Source organism: Propithecus coquereli, unplaced genomic scaffold, assembly GCF_000956105.1.
Source record: "Propithecus coquereli isolate 6110/MARCELLA unplaced genomic scaffold, Pcoq_1.0 Scaffold88, whole genome shotgun sequence".
Lineage (NCBI taxonomy): Eukaryota > Metazoa > Chordata > Mammalia > Primates > Indriidae > Propithecus > Propithecus coquereli.
The window spans coordinates 6,700,063-6,718,557 of record NW_012155062.1 but is presented as its reverse complement, the minus strand read 5'-3'; the positions used below and the strand labels follow the sequence as shown (position 1 = coordinate 6,718,557).

At 42.5% G+C, this 18,495-nt stretch overlaps 1 protein-coding gene across 1 annotated transcript in view; it reads left to right on the top strand.

Annotated features, from left to right (window-relative positions):
- Positions 1–16,448: 16,448 nt before the first annotated feature.
- Positions 16,449–18,495, top strand: part of TGFBRAP1 (transforming growth factor, beta receptor associated protein 1) — a 39,133-nt gene continuing 37,086 nt past the window's right edge. The window contains exon 1 of the mRNA XM_012664335.1: positions 16,449–17,150. Coding sequence (XP_012519789.1) covers positions 16,463–17,150 — 688 coding nt within the window. The 5' untranslated portion in view covers positions 16,449–16,462. The remainder of the gene's footprint in view (positions 17,151–18,495) is intronic.

Below are 18,495 nucleotides of genomic sequence, written 5' to 3'. Positions count from 1 at the left end.
GGCGGGGCGCGGACAGGGTGACTGGAGGGCGGGGGACAGGCGGCGGGGCGGGGCGGAGGGGCGAGCCGGTGCGTGTGCACTGGGGCAGGTGTAGGGCGCTGGAATGCAGAGGTGGGGGGGCCACTGTCTGTACAGGTGTGCAGGCGTGCGACTCGAAGGCAGGTACACATCGTAGGGGCCGGCGTGGTTGCTGGGGTGAGCAAGTAAGTGTTCACGTTGTGTGGGATGGGGCGCTGTGCACGAGTGTGGGCTCAGCAAGTGTGTGTGTTGTGGTGTGTGAAGAGTGTGTGTGTTCAGGGCAGGGGAAGATCCGGAGACCTCGTCCTCGATTTGGGTTTTATGGAGAGAGGGGGCAGAAAGGACTGCACTCCCGTGCCCCTTGCGCCTCCACCGCTTGTATGGAATGCTTTGGGTGCTGTAATTGAGGGCTCCCCAAGCTCTTTGCAGGTGAGAGCTCAAGTTCAGGTCACACTCAGGCCTCAATGTTGCCCTGAACTGGGAGATTAGACAGGGATTTGTCAGGGAGGAGGGAAGAGGCCTGTGCTGGGGTTCCTGACTCCTGTTTTTAGCACCAGGTCAGGGGCTGGAAGCTGCCACCTCCAAGGGATTTTTCCTTTCCATTGCTTTCTGAAGGTGCAGGTGGAAGTTGGTCCACTTGCTTCCCCGTGTTACGTTGGGATGACTTTAAAGACTGAAGCTGTCCAGTTGTCTGCACCTACCCGTTGCTTACACCTAAGAGCTGTTGGGTGACCCTCAGCAAGCATTCCCCAGGCTGCTCTGGGCCCTACCTGGGTGCTGGAAGTTGGGGATTAGGGATCACACAGTGTGTCTTAATGAACTGCATTGGGGTGTAATCACTGATGAAGTGCTTGTGGGCAGGTGCCTTGTCCATTGGCAAGGAAGGCAGCTGTGGCCACGGTTGTGGTGGCAGGTTAAGGCACTGAGAAGGTGTGCAAGGCACTGAGAAGATGTGCAATCAGAACCAACAAGTGTGGAGGTGCTGTGGTGCCCACTGCTCCCTTGTGGTGAACATGCTTCTCTCTGTTGGTCAGCTGGAACCTGGCAGACAACTGAGGGCTTGCAGATCCATGGTCAGATAGGAAGGAACATTTTGCCAGCTGCTTCCTCTTCTTTTTCCTTTCTGCCAGCCAAGCAGCCTCAGCAGTCATTGCAGCTGCCTCTGGTGTACAGTGAAAGACAGTCTGGGGTATCAGAAAGACCACTGACTGGAATCTGCTGGCACCTGTCCACAACTAGCCTTTCCCAGGCCCCCTTATGAAATGGGAGCAGTGCTCCACGGTGGTGATGAACGTGGGGCTGTGGGTTCAAATCCTGCCTTTGACACATCCTGTGACCCTTGGGCAATTTGCTGGGCATTCGATTTCCTCAATCAAAATAGGGATAATATTAGGAAAGATACGTGAATTCTAATAAGAAAACTTGCCTAGAATGCTTCTGGCACAGGGCCTGGCACTGGGGAGGTGCTTGATAAATTATTGCTAATACAGTAAATATCAGTGACGATGTAGGGCGGTATCTCCCTTAGCTCTGAAAACCCAGGGTTTTATGCTCTGAGTAATTTTTGATCCAGTGCGTGCTTTGCTCTGGAGTTAGACTTGCTGTGGATTCTGAATTCTAATTTGCTGTACACATCAAGGTATGCGTCCTACAGTTAAACTGTGTGAGAAGTGTGGCAATACTCTAGCCTTGGTTCACTCTGCCATTTCTCTTCTGCTCGTGATAGTGGCAGTCCTCTGGTCCTAGAGTTGGGGGCAGAGCTTGTTTACCACTGCAGGTTCTGGGATGGATTCAGCTTCACCCTATGTCTTCCACAGATAGGGATTTGTTTTTATTTTTTAATTTTAATTAATTAATTATTTTTTTGAGACAGAGTCTCACTGTCACCTGGGCTAGAGTGCCGTGGTGTCAGCCTAGCTCACAGCAACCTCAAACTCCTGGGCTCAAGCAATCCTCTTGCCTCAGCCTCCCCAGTAGCTGGGACTACAGGCACACACCACCACGCCAGGCGAATTTTTCTATTTTTAGTAGAGGCAAGGTCTCACTCTTGCTCAGGCTGGTCTCGAACTCCTGAGCTCAAGGAATCTCCCTGCCTCAGCCTCCCAAAGTGCTAGGATTACAGGCGTGAGCCACAGCGCCACAGTGCCTGGCCCACAGACAGAGATTTGTAAGGGGCCTATTCTTCATTTAGGCAGCTCCAGTGAGGAGTTTAAAAGCATAGAGCTCACTGTTTAAAAAATGCTGTATTTTGTAGGCCTGATTTGCAGCTGGCATTTCTGTTAAGGAAAAAAAAATGAAGTTATTATGGCTTCTTCCTTCATGCTGGTATTAAAAATTTGTGATCCTTTAAGAAAACTCGAGGAAATTTTACTTGATGGGTTAAGCGTCTTCATCTTGGGCTGAATCCAGTCCTCATTAGAAATACATTAAAGTAATCATTTGTGGCAGCCAGGTGTTTGGATACTGCCGAATAATTTGGCCCATACGTTACAATTCATCTCGATGACAAAAACATACATAGCTACTAAGTCAATTTAGAAGTAACAGCTTAACTTGGGGCTACCCCAAGTGAGATTGAGTGCTTCATGAAAAATGAATTATGAAATCTTGCAGATGATTGGACATCAAGGTCTTTTGTTGATAGTCAAGTAGCTGCTATTGAGTACATTAAAGATTTAAGAAAAATAATGTATGTAAAAGAGGACAACTGATTAGCTACTATGGACTGTGGAGTCCTATAGGCAGTCGATAATTCCTTATGGCTGTTTGAAGGTTCAGTGTTGAGGAAGGGTTATGAAATAAATGCCATATTCCCATTCTGCACTTCTCCCCCTCTCCCTTCCCTTCTCAAATTCCTTCTTCAGTTATAACTGTTGATGTGACTCTTACAGGATTTCTTTTATGTGTAGAGTGTCCACCTCAGTCATTGTGAGTACCCTTTATAGGTTGTATATTATGCATTCATACATATATATATCTCCTATAAGCATACATATATATATACACACACACCATATATATGGGGTATATATGTATATGCATATATACTTATGTATTTATGTGTGTGTATATATGTTTATATTTATTTAAATAATTTTTAGATTAGTATTTCCCAGGAAAAGGTCATATATAGGTATACACCAGGATAGTATTAAGATGACAACTGAGGTGTTAGACCTTAGCTGTCCTTTTTCTTCTTTTTTTAGATACCCTTGCAGGTCATTGGAACACATTCATGGTGCTCTAACTAGTCTTTTGCTATCTCTGTCCCATGAGTGCAGAAGTTAACATGAAATGGTTGTCAAGTAGTATCTTAATTTTCAAAAGGGGGAAAAGTTGACTTTGATACAAGGCTGCAAATTTATTGTTGATTCCTGGCAGATTTCAAGATTGCGTCACTGTTACTGAACAGATAGCTGAGGGACTTAGACAAGAACGTGGGGCCAGCACAGGGTGCAGCTCAGGAAGAGCAGTTTATGTCACATAAACCTATATCCTGTTTCAATAGGATTACTAGGTTAGTGGAGAAGTTTGTAAACTTATAGTTCTGTATCTGAATTTCAGCAGGGCAGGTGGAATAACAGGACTCCTCTTCTAGACTCACAGTGGGGAAATAAGGGCCCTGCTGACGACAGGATCCCCTCAGGAGGAGCTATGGCTGCAGGACAGTCATCTTGACGTACCATAGTGGCCTCATGCTCGGGTTGCTGCTTTGTTCAGGAGGACTGAATTCCAAGAGAGGATCTGAAATCACAGTTATCCCCCTCAATCAATAGAGTGGGAAGAATATGGCCTTGGAGTCAGAAACAAAAACTGGAGTCAAAGCCCTGTTTCATCACCTTGTAGCCATGTAACCTTGAGCAAGCCACAGGAGATCTATCTCCATAATAATATCCACCCTCAGAATCATTGTGAAAATGAAAGGAAATCACTATATTGATTGCCCAGTGTTGGACCAAACCCAGGCTCCGGCTCTCAGAAGGAGACAGGGAGTCGGCCAGGGCTGTGTCCAGCCTTTGCCCCGGGAGCCAGTGTAGCATCTAGTTAAGGGCATGTGCTCTGGAGTGACTGCCTGGGTTGGAATCCCAGCTCTCCGCTTTCTAGCTATGGTTATTCCGCCTTCCTAGACCTCCATTTCCTCCCTCTTTGCACAGAAAGAGCTGGAAAATAGTATAGGAGAGCACATAGTCCAGTCCAAATTTCTGTTTAACAGAAGAGGAGATAGGCCCAGAGGCTCCAGGTAACTTGCCCAAGATCATCTGGAAATGGCCAAGCCATGACCAGAACTAAGGATTCCCAGATTAATACTGGGCATGTCTGCTGTGCAGCACACCCACCTTCACCACCCCTGGGGCCTTGGTCCTTATGGAGGGGCTCTCCTCCCTAGCCCGAGGGCCCCCAACAGAGCCTCTCACCCGCCTGCTTCTCCCAGAGCTCACAGCCTGTCCCTTTCTGCACCCAGCAAGAGTCAGCTCACATTCTTCCCAATCCAGTCTGAGCCCCTCTGTGAGACTATTTCAAATGAGCAAAAGTCCCAAACTCTCCTCTTGGAGGTGCATTTTCAGGAGGAAAAATTTAATTTACAAGTATTCATACTTTTTTAAGTTAGGTTACTAAACTGGAGAAAAATCACCTCCCAAAATGACTCAATGAGAAAGGTCCTAAAATTGCTCCAAGGGCATTCCCTGGGAGCCGTCTGTCGGCCTGCTGGACGTGAGTTGAATCTTGTCCTTTTTGGTTTCTGACACGCAGGTCATTCTGACCAGCTCTTTTCCTGTTAGAGATGGAGATTCCCAGGTCTCTCTTCTCTTTTTTGATTACTCTAAGGCAACATAATTAACGAATATACCATGACTACATTTTCATTTTAACTTTTGAAGTAATTTGGGCTTACTGAAGAGTTGAAAAATAGAGTTCACAAATACCCTTTACCCAGCTTCCCCTTTTGTTAACATCTAATATGATCACAGTACAGTGAGCGAAACAAATACGTTAACATTAGTGTAATGCTATTAGCCAGATTGCACACAGTAGTCGGATTTCACCAGTTTTTCCACTAATGTCTTTTTTCTGTTGCAGGATTCTTTTTGATCACGTTGCATTTAGTTGTTACGTGTCCTTGGCCTCTAATCTGTAGCAGTTCCTCAGTCTTTCCTGTTTTTTTCATGACCCTAACCCTCTTGAAGGATGTCAGGGATTTTGTAGAATGTCTCTCTGTTTGGGTTAGTTTGGTGTTTTCTCATGATTTGGTTGAGGTGATGTATTTTTGGCAAGAATACCACATAGTGACATGATGTGATTACTTTTTGATTCAATGCTGGATGCATTAGTGTCCTGTCCTCCCTCCACCCCCAAGCAGCAGGAACACCTCTGGTGAAGCACCTCTGGGTCCCTACTGGCTCTTCTGTCCTCAGGAAATTCACTGGCCTCCAGGCCCTGGGAAGCGATTCTCCCTCCCTCTGCCCCTGGCAAGCAGGACCTAAATGTGTCCCTTTTCCCCGTCATATTTCTCTTTCATTTCCATGGGCTCCAGTCCCCTGATTACTCTGTCATGTTACCTCAAGGACTTAGGAGAGAATTTTTTTTTTTTCTGAGAAAGCCACCTGCAGCTTAAAAAACAAAAATTTCAAGCCTTCTTTTAATGAAAAAAATAATTATGTGTGTGACCACTGCGCCTTTAAGTCATATTAAGCTTCATTTGACTTTAGGGTAGTAACTAAGATAATTCATATTTTTCTTGATCTTGAGGTGATGTCTATTGTAGTTATAATTAATTAGTCAATTTATATTTTAAGAAGAGGAAATCGACCCATAAAGCCACCAAAATGCATCTTTTAGGTACGACTTAAAGTTTTGAGACACTGATGTGGTTTTATTAAATGTTATTTCTACAGACTGAAGGTGGTTGTCAGAGAGCCTGGTGAAGCCGCCATGGGAGTTAGAGGTGTTTAGTGTTTTATTATAATAGTAGAGGACTATTAGCTGTTTATTTTGCTGATTTAGCACAAAGAACACATTGGAAGGTAGCTTGCAATGGGAGACTTTTGTGAGCAACGTTTGTCTCTTCCCACCTAATACAGGATTTTGAGACTGTGATTTGGTTCTTCTTCCAGTCAGGAACATAATGTAGGAAACAGAGGTTCCCGGGCAAAAGAAGATACTCAGTCTGCCATGTTGCAGATCACCCCTCTCCCACACCTTCCTCCTCACCACCATGGCTTGCTTTTGGCTGTGTCCCCTGTGATTGACCTTTCACTCCTGATTACGTGGCACCAACATTGTGGCCAGTCGTGGAGCTGCGAATGACAGATGATGTGTGCCAGGTTCTGTATTCTGGCCCTCTCCAAGGCTGTTAGGATGTATGGCAACTTTTGTTATTTCTCTTATAGGTTTGGTTTTTAGAGCTAGTATATGATATGTAGTCATACATTTCTTAACGATGAAGATACATTTTAAGAAACATGTAGTTATGCTAGTCTGTCATTGTGCCAATGTCATAGAGTGTACTTACACAAACCTAGATGGTACAGTTGACTACACACCTAGGCTGTGTGGTACAGCCTGATGCTCTGAGGCCACAAACCCATGCACCATGTTATTGTACTGAATACTGTAAACAGTTTTCACACAATACTAGATATTTGTGTTCTGAGCATATCTGAACCTAGAAAACGTACAGTAAAAATACAGTATAAAGTATAAAAAATATTACACCTGTAGAGGGCATTTACCATGCATGGAGCTTGCAGGACTGGAAGTTGCTCTGGGTGAGTTAATGAGTGAGTGGTGAGGGAATGTGAAGGTCTAGGGCATTACTGTACACTACCGTAGGCTTTATATATACTGTGTACTTAGGCTATATTAAATTAATAAATTTCTTCAATAATAAATTAACCTGAGCTTACTGTAACTGTTTTACTTTATAAACTTTAAAATTTTTTTAACTTTTTGACTCTTTTGTAATAACACTTAAAACACAAACACAGTGCACAGCTATACAGAAATATTTCTTTCTTTATATCCTTAGTTTATAAGCTTTCTTCTAGTTTTAAATTTTTTTATTTTTATTTTTTACTTTTTAAACTTTTTTTTAAAAAACTAAGACACAAACACACGCATTAGCCTGGGCCTACACGGGGTCAGGATCATCAGTCTCACTGTCTTCTACCTCCCCATCTTGTCCCACTGGAAGGTCTTCAGGGGCAATAACAGGCATGGAGCCGTCGTCTCTCATAAGAACAATGCCGCCTTCTGGAATATCTGCTGAAGTACCTGTCTATGACTGTTTTACCATTAACTTTTTTTTCCTAAGTAGAAGAAGTACACTCTAATTATTAAAAAGTATAGTGTAACATAGTTGTTTATTATTATTATCAACCATTATGTGCTATACATAATTGTATGTGCTAGACTTTTGTATGACTGGCAAAGTCAGTGTGTTTACACCAGCATCACCACAAACATGTGAGTAATGCACTGTCCCACAGCATTACAATGGCTATGACTTCATTAGGTTATAGAAATTTTCAGCTCCATTATTATCTTAAGGGACCACCATTGTATATGCCATCTGTCATGGACTGAAACGTCATTATGTCACGTGTGACTACATTCAGTTTTCTCGAAGATTTTCCCCTGTAACGAATATTGGTATCTGTTTGTGGCTTCATGGTCTTAGTAAATATATTTACCCAGGTTAGTTGAAAAGCTGCTGCTTAGAGAAACATTTTTTTTCTATAAAAAGAAAGTTCTTTATTAAAATGGCAAAACAGAAACTTTAAGAAAGTCATTGTATTTATAGAAAAACTGCAACTCTCGGGAAAATGCAAAGAAAGAAAGAATATTCATGACTAAAGCTGGGATCTCTGTGATCAGCCAGTCAGTGGAGGGTGTGTGGGAATCTTTGGGCGTCCTCCAGCACCCATACTGAGGCCGGCCTTGTCCCCCAGACGTCACGGCTTTCCTAATGCACATGTGACATGGTCGGCAGAGGAGGAGGAGGCAGGCAGCGTGTTTTCCTTTAGGGGTTATTATTAATAGGCTGTTAAATTCGACCCTACCACTGTAGGTAATAATAACTATTTTCTGACTGATGGTTTTAATCCCTTGAAAAGCTGTCCAGAAAGTAGTGTTTGTTCAAGATCCCTTTTGACAGCAGGTCGGTTCGTAGAGTGCCTTGGACACTTACAGGCTCTTTGGAACCCCAGAGGCTAGTTCAATATAATTCAGAACTGAATGTAGCTTATAAAACAAGCGGCTGATATTATGGAATAATATGAATAGGTTAATAGCTGTAACTTTTCTTTCTAAATAAGGGAGGAAAGGTTAGCTGAGGTTAGAATTTTAAGGGCTTTGTGTCTTATTTGAGTCTGGAGTTTATCTTTTAGGCTGGGGCACACCTTACCAGACGAGTTAAGGAGGTAACGATGTGATGTTTCAGGTGCACAGTCCGCATTTCTGCCCACCTTTCCAAACTAGCTTCGGGTCTGGCCTGGCTTTGGTCCAAGTGCTAGAATGACAGTTTGATCCCTGTTCACTTACGGTGGACTGTCACAAACTAAAAAACAAACAAACAAACAAAAAAGCAAAAAACTTACTGTAAATTGAGAAAACAGCAAATCTAACTTTAGGTAGAGTGTCCTTTTTAAAATTAGGTGAAGAATTAATCTTCAGCTTGTTCCAAGTGCCTTCTGTTATAGGGCTGTAAGACCTATTGATGAGTTTTTGGAGGTTCCCTCCCGCCGAAGTGATGAAGTTCTGTTGCACATATAGCTGCATAGGGCTCTGAAGAGTTTGTTTCATTTAAAAGTTGTGAGCTAATTCTAAAATGTGAGATTTTTTTGCAGATGCATAGGATGCCAGGCTGATCTTAAAGTTGACTCTCATATTATGTGCACATTATTTGCACATAATACGTCATTCTTGCAGATAACAGATAACAGAATGTCATTCTTTGATTCAAGAACAATTACTGGTAAAGATCCCATCTTAATAAATGCCACCTTGTCATAGCATTCCTTTAGCAGGATACATTTATTGTATGTACTGTGCTATATTTATGTATTTATATTTATTTCTGTCTCAGGAGTTTTTAAATTATACATATGTTAAAATCTTGTGATGTTGAATAAACAAGCCTCTTTCTGTCTAGATAATGTATGTACTTAAAAAATTGCTCTTACTTCGTATTTATTCTTTGTGCTGTGACTTTTTTATGAGGCCTGGCATTGGTGAGATTAGTGCAGGGAAATGAAAAGGAGAGTGAGACAGTTGGTAAAGCCAGTCTTGAAATGGTTGAAAAGTAACAGTGGAGATATTATACTTGGAGGGCCCTGGAAGTGGAGGGAGGCGAGAGGCTGGTCTCTTGGAAGCTGCCACCCCAGAAGGTACAGGTGCCCACCCAGGGCGGGGCATCCACCCTCCGGAGCAGTCTGCTCTATACTAGTTTTTTCCTTCATCTTCTAATATCTGGGGGATATTTATGAGAAATAATTGATAAGATGTCCCAAATTGGACTTTGATATTCTGAGAAATGGCCGTTAAATGTGGATACAAAGTAAATTAAGCATTGAATTTAGATGAAAAAAGAAATTACAAGTAAATCACTTATTTGTGTGATAAATATGCTTCCATGCAATGAAGTTTTAAACAAGGACATGCTGTTTGTGAATTCTACCAAGTTTATTAAACTGAGATTGTTTTTTTCCCCCCTCTATTTCCAGGGTAAGCTGGTTTGGGAAAATGAGTAGAATTTTATGTATAAATGTATGTGTTTTTAAATTAATTTTTAATACCTACAAAAGGATATTTATAATCTGTATAACATGTAAAGAATACTAATATAGCAACATTTAGCTTGAGGAAAAAAACATTCTAATACATTAGAAATCTGGCATATGCCCGTTCCCAGTCTCTCCCTCCCTGGATTTATGTTTATCGTTCTCTTAGGATTCCCTTACGATTCATCCTTACAGGTAGCTGCAGTTCGTTCTCTTGCTGGTGTACAGTATTCCATCCTGTGGAGGGACTTGAGGTGTTTTCACTTTAACCTTATCTCAAAAAAGATTGCTGTGAACTTTCTTGCTTCATGCCCTGGTGAACACGAAATAAATTCCACAGGGCAAATGCCTAGAAGTAGAATCCCTGGATTACTAGTCATGTCAGGGGCTTCCTAGATAATGCTCACGTGTTTTTTACCAGTTTAGAACTTCCCACTGGCAGCGTGGAGCATTTTCATTGTACCATGTTCTTATGAACACCTGATGTTATCAGATTTCAAATAGTCTGTCAATTTAATGGATATAGAGTGAATTCTCATTGTACATATAATTTGCAAATTCCAGGTGATTAATCAGGTTTTCTTTCATTTTTATTGGACATTCCCGTTTCCTCTTCAGCAAAAAGCCTGTTCGTGTCTTTTGCCCATTCTTCTGTTAGTATTGGTTCTCTGGCTGTGGGAGCTCCCACACCATCCACAGGCCTCTGGTCAGATCTGTGATATCAGTGTCTTCTGATATCCCCAGCTTCCTTCCAGCCCCTTATTTTTTTCCCATCTTATCTTTTCACTTTCTTTATGGTTGGTATCTTTCGAAGAACAGACATTTTACATTTTAATGTGGATGAATTTATCTTTTTTTCCTTAGCATTAATTACTGTAGTTTTATAGCAATTTCTGAATGCAGTTAATGTAGGTCCTTCAGTTTTGTTCATTTTCAACATCATTTTGACTATTTTAGGTCCTGTGATTTCCACTTAAAATTTAAAACCAGTTTGTCAATTTCTGCAGAAATCCTGCTGAGATTATAATTTAGGTCTTCCTTAATGTCTAACATCAGATTGAAGTTTCTAACTGTTATTTGTAGAAATGCAGATTACTTTGGTAGTTTTTTAAAAAATTAAACTATTTTTAAACTCTCTAATAGATTTTTTGTGGGCTTCTATGTAAACAGTGACATCATCTATGAATAATTATAGTTTTATCTTAGTTTTCAATTCTTTATAACTATTCTTCTTTTTCTTGTTTTATTGTACGGGCAAAGACTCCCAATACAATGTTGAATAGAGACAGCGTATTAGTTTTCTAGGGCCGTCGTAACAGAGTACTACAAACTGGGTGCCTGGAACAACAGAAACTTCCATTTCACAATTCTGGAGGGTAGAAATCTGAGATCAAGGTGTCAGCAGGGTAGGTTTCACGCAAGGGCTGTGAGGGAGAATCTGTTCCCAGCTTTTCTCCTAGTTTCTAGTAGTTTCCGGCATTCCTTGACTTGTAGGTCTCTGTCCTCCCCCTGTGACTTCACCTGTCTTTTCTCTGTATGTGTCTGTCTGTGGGTTCAAATTTCCCCTTTTTATAAGGACACAGTCATATTGGATTAGGGCCCACCCTAATGACCTCATCTTAACTTGGTCATCTGTAAGGGCCTTACTTCCAAATAAGGCCACATTCACAGATACTGGGGTTTAGGACTTCAGCATGTTTTTTTGGGAGGGGGTCTCATTTAAGCCCATAACAGATGGTAATAGCAGGCATTCTTGTCTTGTTTTAAAGGGAATGATTTTAAAACTTTGCTGTTAAGCTTGTTGCTTGCTTTAGATAGCAAGATAATATGCTACAAGTTTGTGCTGTAAATGGATGTTGAATTTTATTTAATGCTTTTTCTACATCTGTTGAAATATTTACAGTTTTTTTTCTTTTACTTTATAAATGTGGAGAAGTAAACCAACAGATTTTATTCCCTTAAACCAATATTGCATCTCAACATAGCCATATTGTATTTTTAAACATACATTGGTTGATTCAGTGTGCTAATATTTAATATTTTTGCATGTTGATTTATGAGTAAGAGTGACGTATGATTTTCCTTTTTCCTGTATCCTTATCTGGTTAGAGTATCAAAGTTATACTTTATACTGGCTTTATAAAATAAAGTAGGATATGTTCGCTCTTCTTTTTTTTTTTTTTTAAGTTCTTAGGAACATTTATTATGTGAAATTGGAATTATGTGATTGACAAATGTTTGGTAGAACTTGCTAGGAGAACCATCTGGACATGATGCCTGCTTTGTGGGGCAGACAGTGTCCACGAAATCAGAATACAGCCAGTGCTCTGCATTGCTCGTAAGTATGTCCAAAGCAGCTCTCCTGGCCTTGGCTGTGTGCTGTGAGATAAGTGGGGCTTCTAGAAGCCTACATGCTGGCATAACAGGCCTCTCAGTAAAGAACACAGAAAAATTTTTTTGAAACTTACAGGTAATATGAAAGTCTGTGGTATCCAGTCAGTGTATAGCCAGAGAGAATGGAATTGTTTTCGAACTGAGTTTTAGGAAACTTACTAAGAAGTCTAAGGGAAGATGCCAAAAGTGACCAATTCTTTTAATAATGGCCACAGGTGCTAACTAAAAGATAATGTTTTTGTGTACATTTGTAGAAAAAAGATTAGTATTTGTACGTTAGCATTTTCAAAGACATGGACTTAGATTCCAGTTATCACTAGCGGCAGTGTCTTTAAGATGACGATGTGGGTATTCTTGTCTGATAGGAAATAGTTACTAACATTTTTATTTTGCCCCTTAGCACACATTGCTTTATACTGTTACTCGTTTATTTTTCTAGTCCTATTTCCTTAATGAGACTGGGATACTTTTGGGAAATGGGACTGTGTCTCATACTTTTTATTTTATTTTTTTGCACTCGTAAAGGTCTTTGCTGTATGTATAATATTTATTTAAATTATGGTCCTTGAATGTACTAGCGTTTTTCAGTCTCTTCCATAACTGGGTATGTATTTTGAGATTTTGAGAAAACATTAAAATGTTGATTTTTTAGCTGGGCATGGTGGCGCTCACCTGTAGTCCCAGCTACTCATGAGGCTGAGACACGGGGATCCCTTGAGCCCAGTTAGCTATTATTGTACCACTGTACTCTAGCGGGGCAATAGACCAAGACCCTGTCTCTAAAAAATAAAAAAAGGTTGATCTTTTAAACTATAAACATGCTTTACATGCTTTTAAAGTACAATGCTAACAAAAAGTTTAAGTTTTAGATCAGTTTGAGATCACACAGTAAAAGTATTAATTGTATACCTTAGAGAAACTTTTTGTTAGCATGTTGATTTCTCTCTGATTCAGAGCCTGGTTAGTTGGATTTCATGATAATACAAAGGTGTGGCCTAAAGTTTATCTTTTTATGATACATATTTTATTTATATAAATATATCACATGAACAAGATCATGGAGAGAATTTTCCCACTGCTTAAAAGAATAGTTTTTAAGTGCTAGCATATTATGTGGTCAGCTTTCATTTACTTCCATGTAATTTTGCTTTACCATTTAAATATTATTATTATTTATTATTATTATTTTTAGAGATAGGGTCTCACTCTGTCATTCAGGCTAGAGTGCAGCGGAATGATCATAGCTCACTGTAACCTCAAACTTCGGGGCTCAATCAATCCTCCTGCCTTAGCCTCTCGAGTAGCTGGGACATAGGTTTGTGCCACCCACGTGTGGCTAATTTTTAAAAAATTTTTATAGAAACAGGGTCTCACTATGTTCCCCAGACTGGTCTCGAACTCCTGGGCTCAAGTGATCCTTCCACCTTGGCCTCCCAAAAATGCTGGGATTATCGGTGTGAGCCATTGCACCTGGCTACGTTTAATTATTAAAGCAGATTTTTTATTTAAATTTCCTCGACTAGGAAATTTATCTTTAGCAACGCTTGAGTAAATATAGTTACCAAATAATGAAACAATATTGCATTTCCTTTTAAATATTATAGAGTTATGACCTTTTAATAAACTACATGCTTTTCTTACAGGTGCTTCTCTGCTCTTCTTTATACCCAGCCAAGGACTTAGACTAACTATGGTGTTTGATGCTTTTCATAATATTCTGTACCGCAAATGTGTTTGGCATACCCCTTATGCTAACTAAAGACAGAGGCTAGAATTATGGACAATACGCTTTTAAGAAGTTAAGAGTTCGATTGTAGGTGCGCAAGGCTTGTTTCTCTATTTCTTCCACAAAGGGAAAGACACAATTTATATTTTAAATGGCAGAATAACTTTATCCTGCCATTTTAAAGGACAGCCCTGATAATAGATCAATCAATGGAGAGAGAAGTATTTTCTATTACTTTTCTTTCACTGACTTAGATGTCTCAAAGCCTACATTTCAATATCTGGGTTTTACTCATTAGCATTTAAATGGAGAAAAAAATACTGTCTAGGTGAGTTTGGGTGATTATGGTCAGTTGGGACAGATAGATGATGGTGTTAAAGAATTGTTTGTGCCAGAAACCGTTTGCAGGACCTGCCAGAGCCCTTCACCCAGCTCTCCCTGGGATTCCAGGAAGTTCCTGAGGCCCGAGATGGGGGACACGATTCCTTCTCTGTGGGACCTTTTAAGCCTTCCTCCTCACTCTCCCCTCCTCTTTTCCGTGGTTTCTGTGAAGATGAGCCCTCTGAGTGTGAGGATGCTGAGGGTGGGGGGACGGTGTGAGAGTGTGTTCCGGCGGGCATTGCCGTCTGTCGCGGGAGGTGAACAAGTTGCCCACATCTGAGGACAGAAGACAGCATTGTTCTGTTTCTTGATACCCAGCTTGGGACATAAAGAACTGAAGTTGGACGGGAGAGTGGGGGAGCAATGGGAGCTGGTCCAGACTGGGAGGGAATCATAGTTAATGATGAGATCAAGCACTTTTATTGAGTGTTGTGTGCCAAATGCCAAATGATATAGTAAGCATTTTACACGAGCTGATTTACTTAACCCTGAAAACAATCTATGATATTGGTGCTGTTATTATTATACCAGTTTCACAGATGAGGACGTTGAGGCTGGAAAAGCCAAGTGTCATAGTCTGCCTGAGCTGCTATAACAAACTACCCTAAACTAGGTGATTTATAAACAATAGAAATTATCTCCACTCACAGTCCTGGAGGCTGGAAAGTCGGAGATCGAGGCAGGGCAAGTTCGGTGTTTGGTGAGGGCCTGTCCCTTCTAGCTGCCTCCTCCCATGGTAGAAGGAACGAACAAACTCCCTTGGGCCTCTTTGATAAGAGCTCTAATCCCATCCACAAGAGCTCCACTCTAATGGCCCAGGTACCTCCTGGATGCCCCACCTCCCAACACCAGTTTACTGGGGATTAAGTTTCAACATGTAATTTTTGGAGGGGCACAAACATTCTGACCATAGCACCAAGTAGTTTTTGCTTAAGTAATGGGAAGAGACAGGAGGGATGATGTGTCCTCATCCCCAGGCCTGGGGTACCCTCCCGCATGGAGATTTTGTTTGCCCAGGGAAGGGGGCTGGAGTCTCACTCGTGTGCATCTGTTGTTGCTCCAGTGGACAGGGGGATACAAGAAATTGCCGAGTTCTAAAGTCTTTGAGTCGAAAGGCACCGGAGAGATTATCTGATTCCTCCCCTTCCCGGATGTATGAATCTTTGTTGAATATTTCTGAGAGATCTTCTTGCCTTTTCTGGAATGCCTCAAAGGATTAAGGAACTTAATCTCTCATGAAAACCCTATTCCATTTTTGGGCAGCTTGCAGTGATGAGAAGGCTCTCTGACGCAGGCCCGGCCAGTGTCCCTGTGACTTCCATCATTCTCCTCAGTCCTCTCTCCCGGATCCCCTGCTCTGCTCCCTGTGAGTCTGCCTCCGACCACCTGAGAAGTCAGGAGAGGCCGTCTCGCCTGGTCTGCTGCCTCTGACCATAGAGTGAGAAACCAAAGTCCTCTCCAGAGGGTGGGTAGGAAGCCAGGGGTTAGCATGTGGGACAGCCTCTCCTCCTGTGGGAGCCAGGGACTGGCTTGCAAATCTACCAACTCGCACCTGAAAGATTTGGGAGGTCTGAGACATACCTTTACTGCTCGACATGAACACGTTTACTCAGGAGTTGGGGCCAACACGCATGCCTGGCTGGGAAGAATACAAAGGAACTCAAGACACAGTTCCTGCCTCAGCATTTCTGGCAGGATCCTATAGTTGCGTCTCACTGTTGACTTAAGCGCACGTTCAGGTAGCTATAGACTGGTGAGGGCCGTTTCTGCCTTTTTCAGAAGTTCCTTTGTTATATTGTCTGTGGGTGAGTACCTGCACCTGTCTCCCGCCATGGGCGTATCTCCCATGGACAGCATAAGGAAGTTCCAGATAACTCTCTGCTCTGGTGGGAAAGAGCATGATGGCACGATCACCGGCACATGTGCGTGTGTGCACGTGTGCGTGTGTGCTTTTCTGCTCGGGTCTCCCGATTGTCTGATGAGGGAGGTCAACGGGGAAATCTTTCTTTCCATTTTTTAAATCAGTGTTGAATGATTTTCTGTAATGGAAATAAATGGTGAGTCAGCGTATCTTTATTGCAACCTGACATGTTTCTGCTTATTCCTTGTTCCTCTAAAATTAATTTTATTTCCCCTTTCTCTCCCCACAGATCACCCGGTAGACATGATGAACATCAAGGCCTTCACGCTGGTCTCTGCCGTGGAGCGGGAGCTGCTCATGGGCGACAAGGAGCGCATCAACATAGAGTGCGTGGAGTGCTGTGGCAAGGACCTCTACGTCGGCACCAACGACTGCTTCATCTACCACTTCCTGCTGGAGGAGAAGACTGTGCCCACTGGGACTGCCACGTTCACTGCCACCAAACAGCTGCACAGACACCTGGGTTTCAAGAAGCCAGTGAATGAGCTGCGAGCGGCCTCGGCTCTCAACAGGCTGCTGGTGCTGTGTGACAACTCCATAACCCTGGCCAACATGCTGAACCTGGAGCCTGTCCCCTCGGGGGCCCGCATCAAAGGGGCGTCCACCTTTGCTCTGAACGAGAATCCCGTGAGCGGGGACCCATTCTGTGTGGAAGTTTGCATCATCTCTGTCAAGCGCAGAACCATCCAGATGTTTCTGGTGTACGAGGACCGGGTGCAGATCGTCAAGGAGGTGTCGACCCCGGAGCAGCCCCTCGCCGTGGCTGTGGACGGCCACTTCTTGTGCCTGGCTCTGACCACTCAGTACATCATCCTGAACTACAGCACGGGCGTCTCCCAGGACCTGTTTCCCTACTGCAGCGAGGAGAAGCGGCCAATCGTCAAGAGGATAGGGAGACAGGAGTTCCTGCTGGCGGGCCCGGGAGGGCTGGGTGAGGAGGATGCGTTAGCGCCCTGGTTTTCCTGGGGTGGTCTCCATGAACGCACACTGAAATCAGAGAGGGAGATTTTAGCTGTGCACAGTAAATACTCATGAAGAGTATTGGCCAACATTGAGAATGCGTGGCAGGATAGTGGCAGAAGTGCATGAGCAGGGTTTGCTAAAATCCTGTTTGATTGTTTTGGCTCCTGCATGGTGACATTCTGTTTTTTTCCATTCCTCTTTCATGTTAATATATTATGGTTGAGCAGCCCTAATCTAAAAATCCAAAATCTGAAACTTTTTGACTGGTGATACGTCATCACAAGTGGAAAATTCCCCACATAAGTACTTAACACAAACTTTTCCATGTACAGAGTTATTAAAAATGTTGTATAAAATTACCTTCAGGCTATGTGTATAAGGCATGTATGAAACATAAATGGGTTTCGTGTTTACACTTGGATCCCATCCCCAGGATATCTCATTATGTATATGTAAATATTCAAAAATCCGAAATCCGTATCACTTCTGATCCCAAGCATTTGGGATAAGGGGTACTCAGCCTGTGTCGGGAATGCTTCTGTGAAGCGAAACTTCTTGGAGGTATTTGGTTACACCAAGTATGTTGTATCCAAAGGCAGGAGGAGGCAGTTTTCAATAGTGGAGGTCCCTTCTGTCTCCTGGAAATGACTTTCTAAAAAGCATTGTTAGAACTCACGGATGTGCTTGGTTCCTTCGGTGCCCAGTGGAAGCTCATTCAGGTGGACTCCCGAGTCCCTCCGACATGTCCAGGAATCTGTTAGTGTCCCTGGCTGCTGGCATGTTCCCACCTCACCTAGTGCACTTCCTGCCCTGGGTCTGGTTTCAGCCGTTTCTCCAAGGAACGCTGATGTTTGCAGACCATACCCTGCGGACTAGAGGTGCTTGTTTGCTATTGTTTCTAGCCCTTTTCAGTGGACGGTGCTGGGAAGTGTGTATTTTTTAACGATAACTCCGCAGTGAGATCACGTTGATAGAACCAGTCCGTCAGCGTACCTGTGCCTCCTTTCAACCACACTAAAAATCTTACTCTCCACCATCCAACATCATTCTTCCTTTAATTTATCCCACAGTGTATAAAACGGAATAAGAATACTGACACTACTGTTCCCACAATGTTAATTACTGGAAAAAGTCTGATGATTTGTGGTTCTTTTTGTCCTGAGGGTATTAGGAATATACAGTCAAATTACTGTGCTTTAAATTCACTTGGAATAGTTCCCCTCTGTGTGGTTATGCCACCAACTGGATATACAGTTAGATTGGTTTGCTTTATTTTACTTTTCAATTTTTGGACATTGCTTTAGTTTATTTAT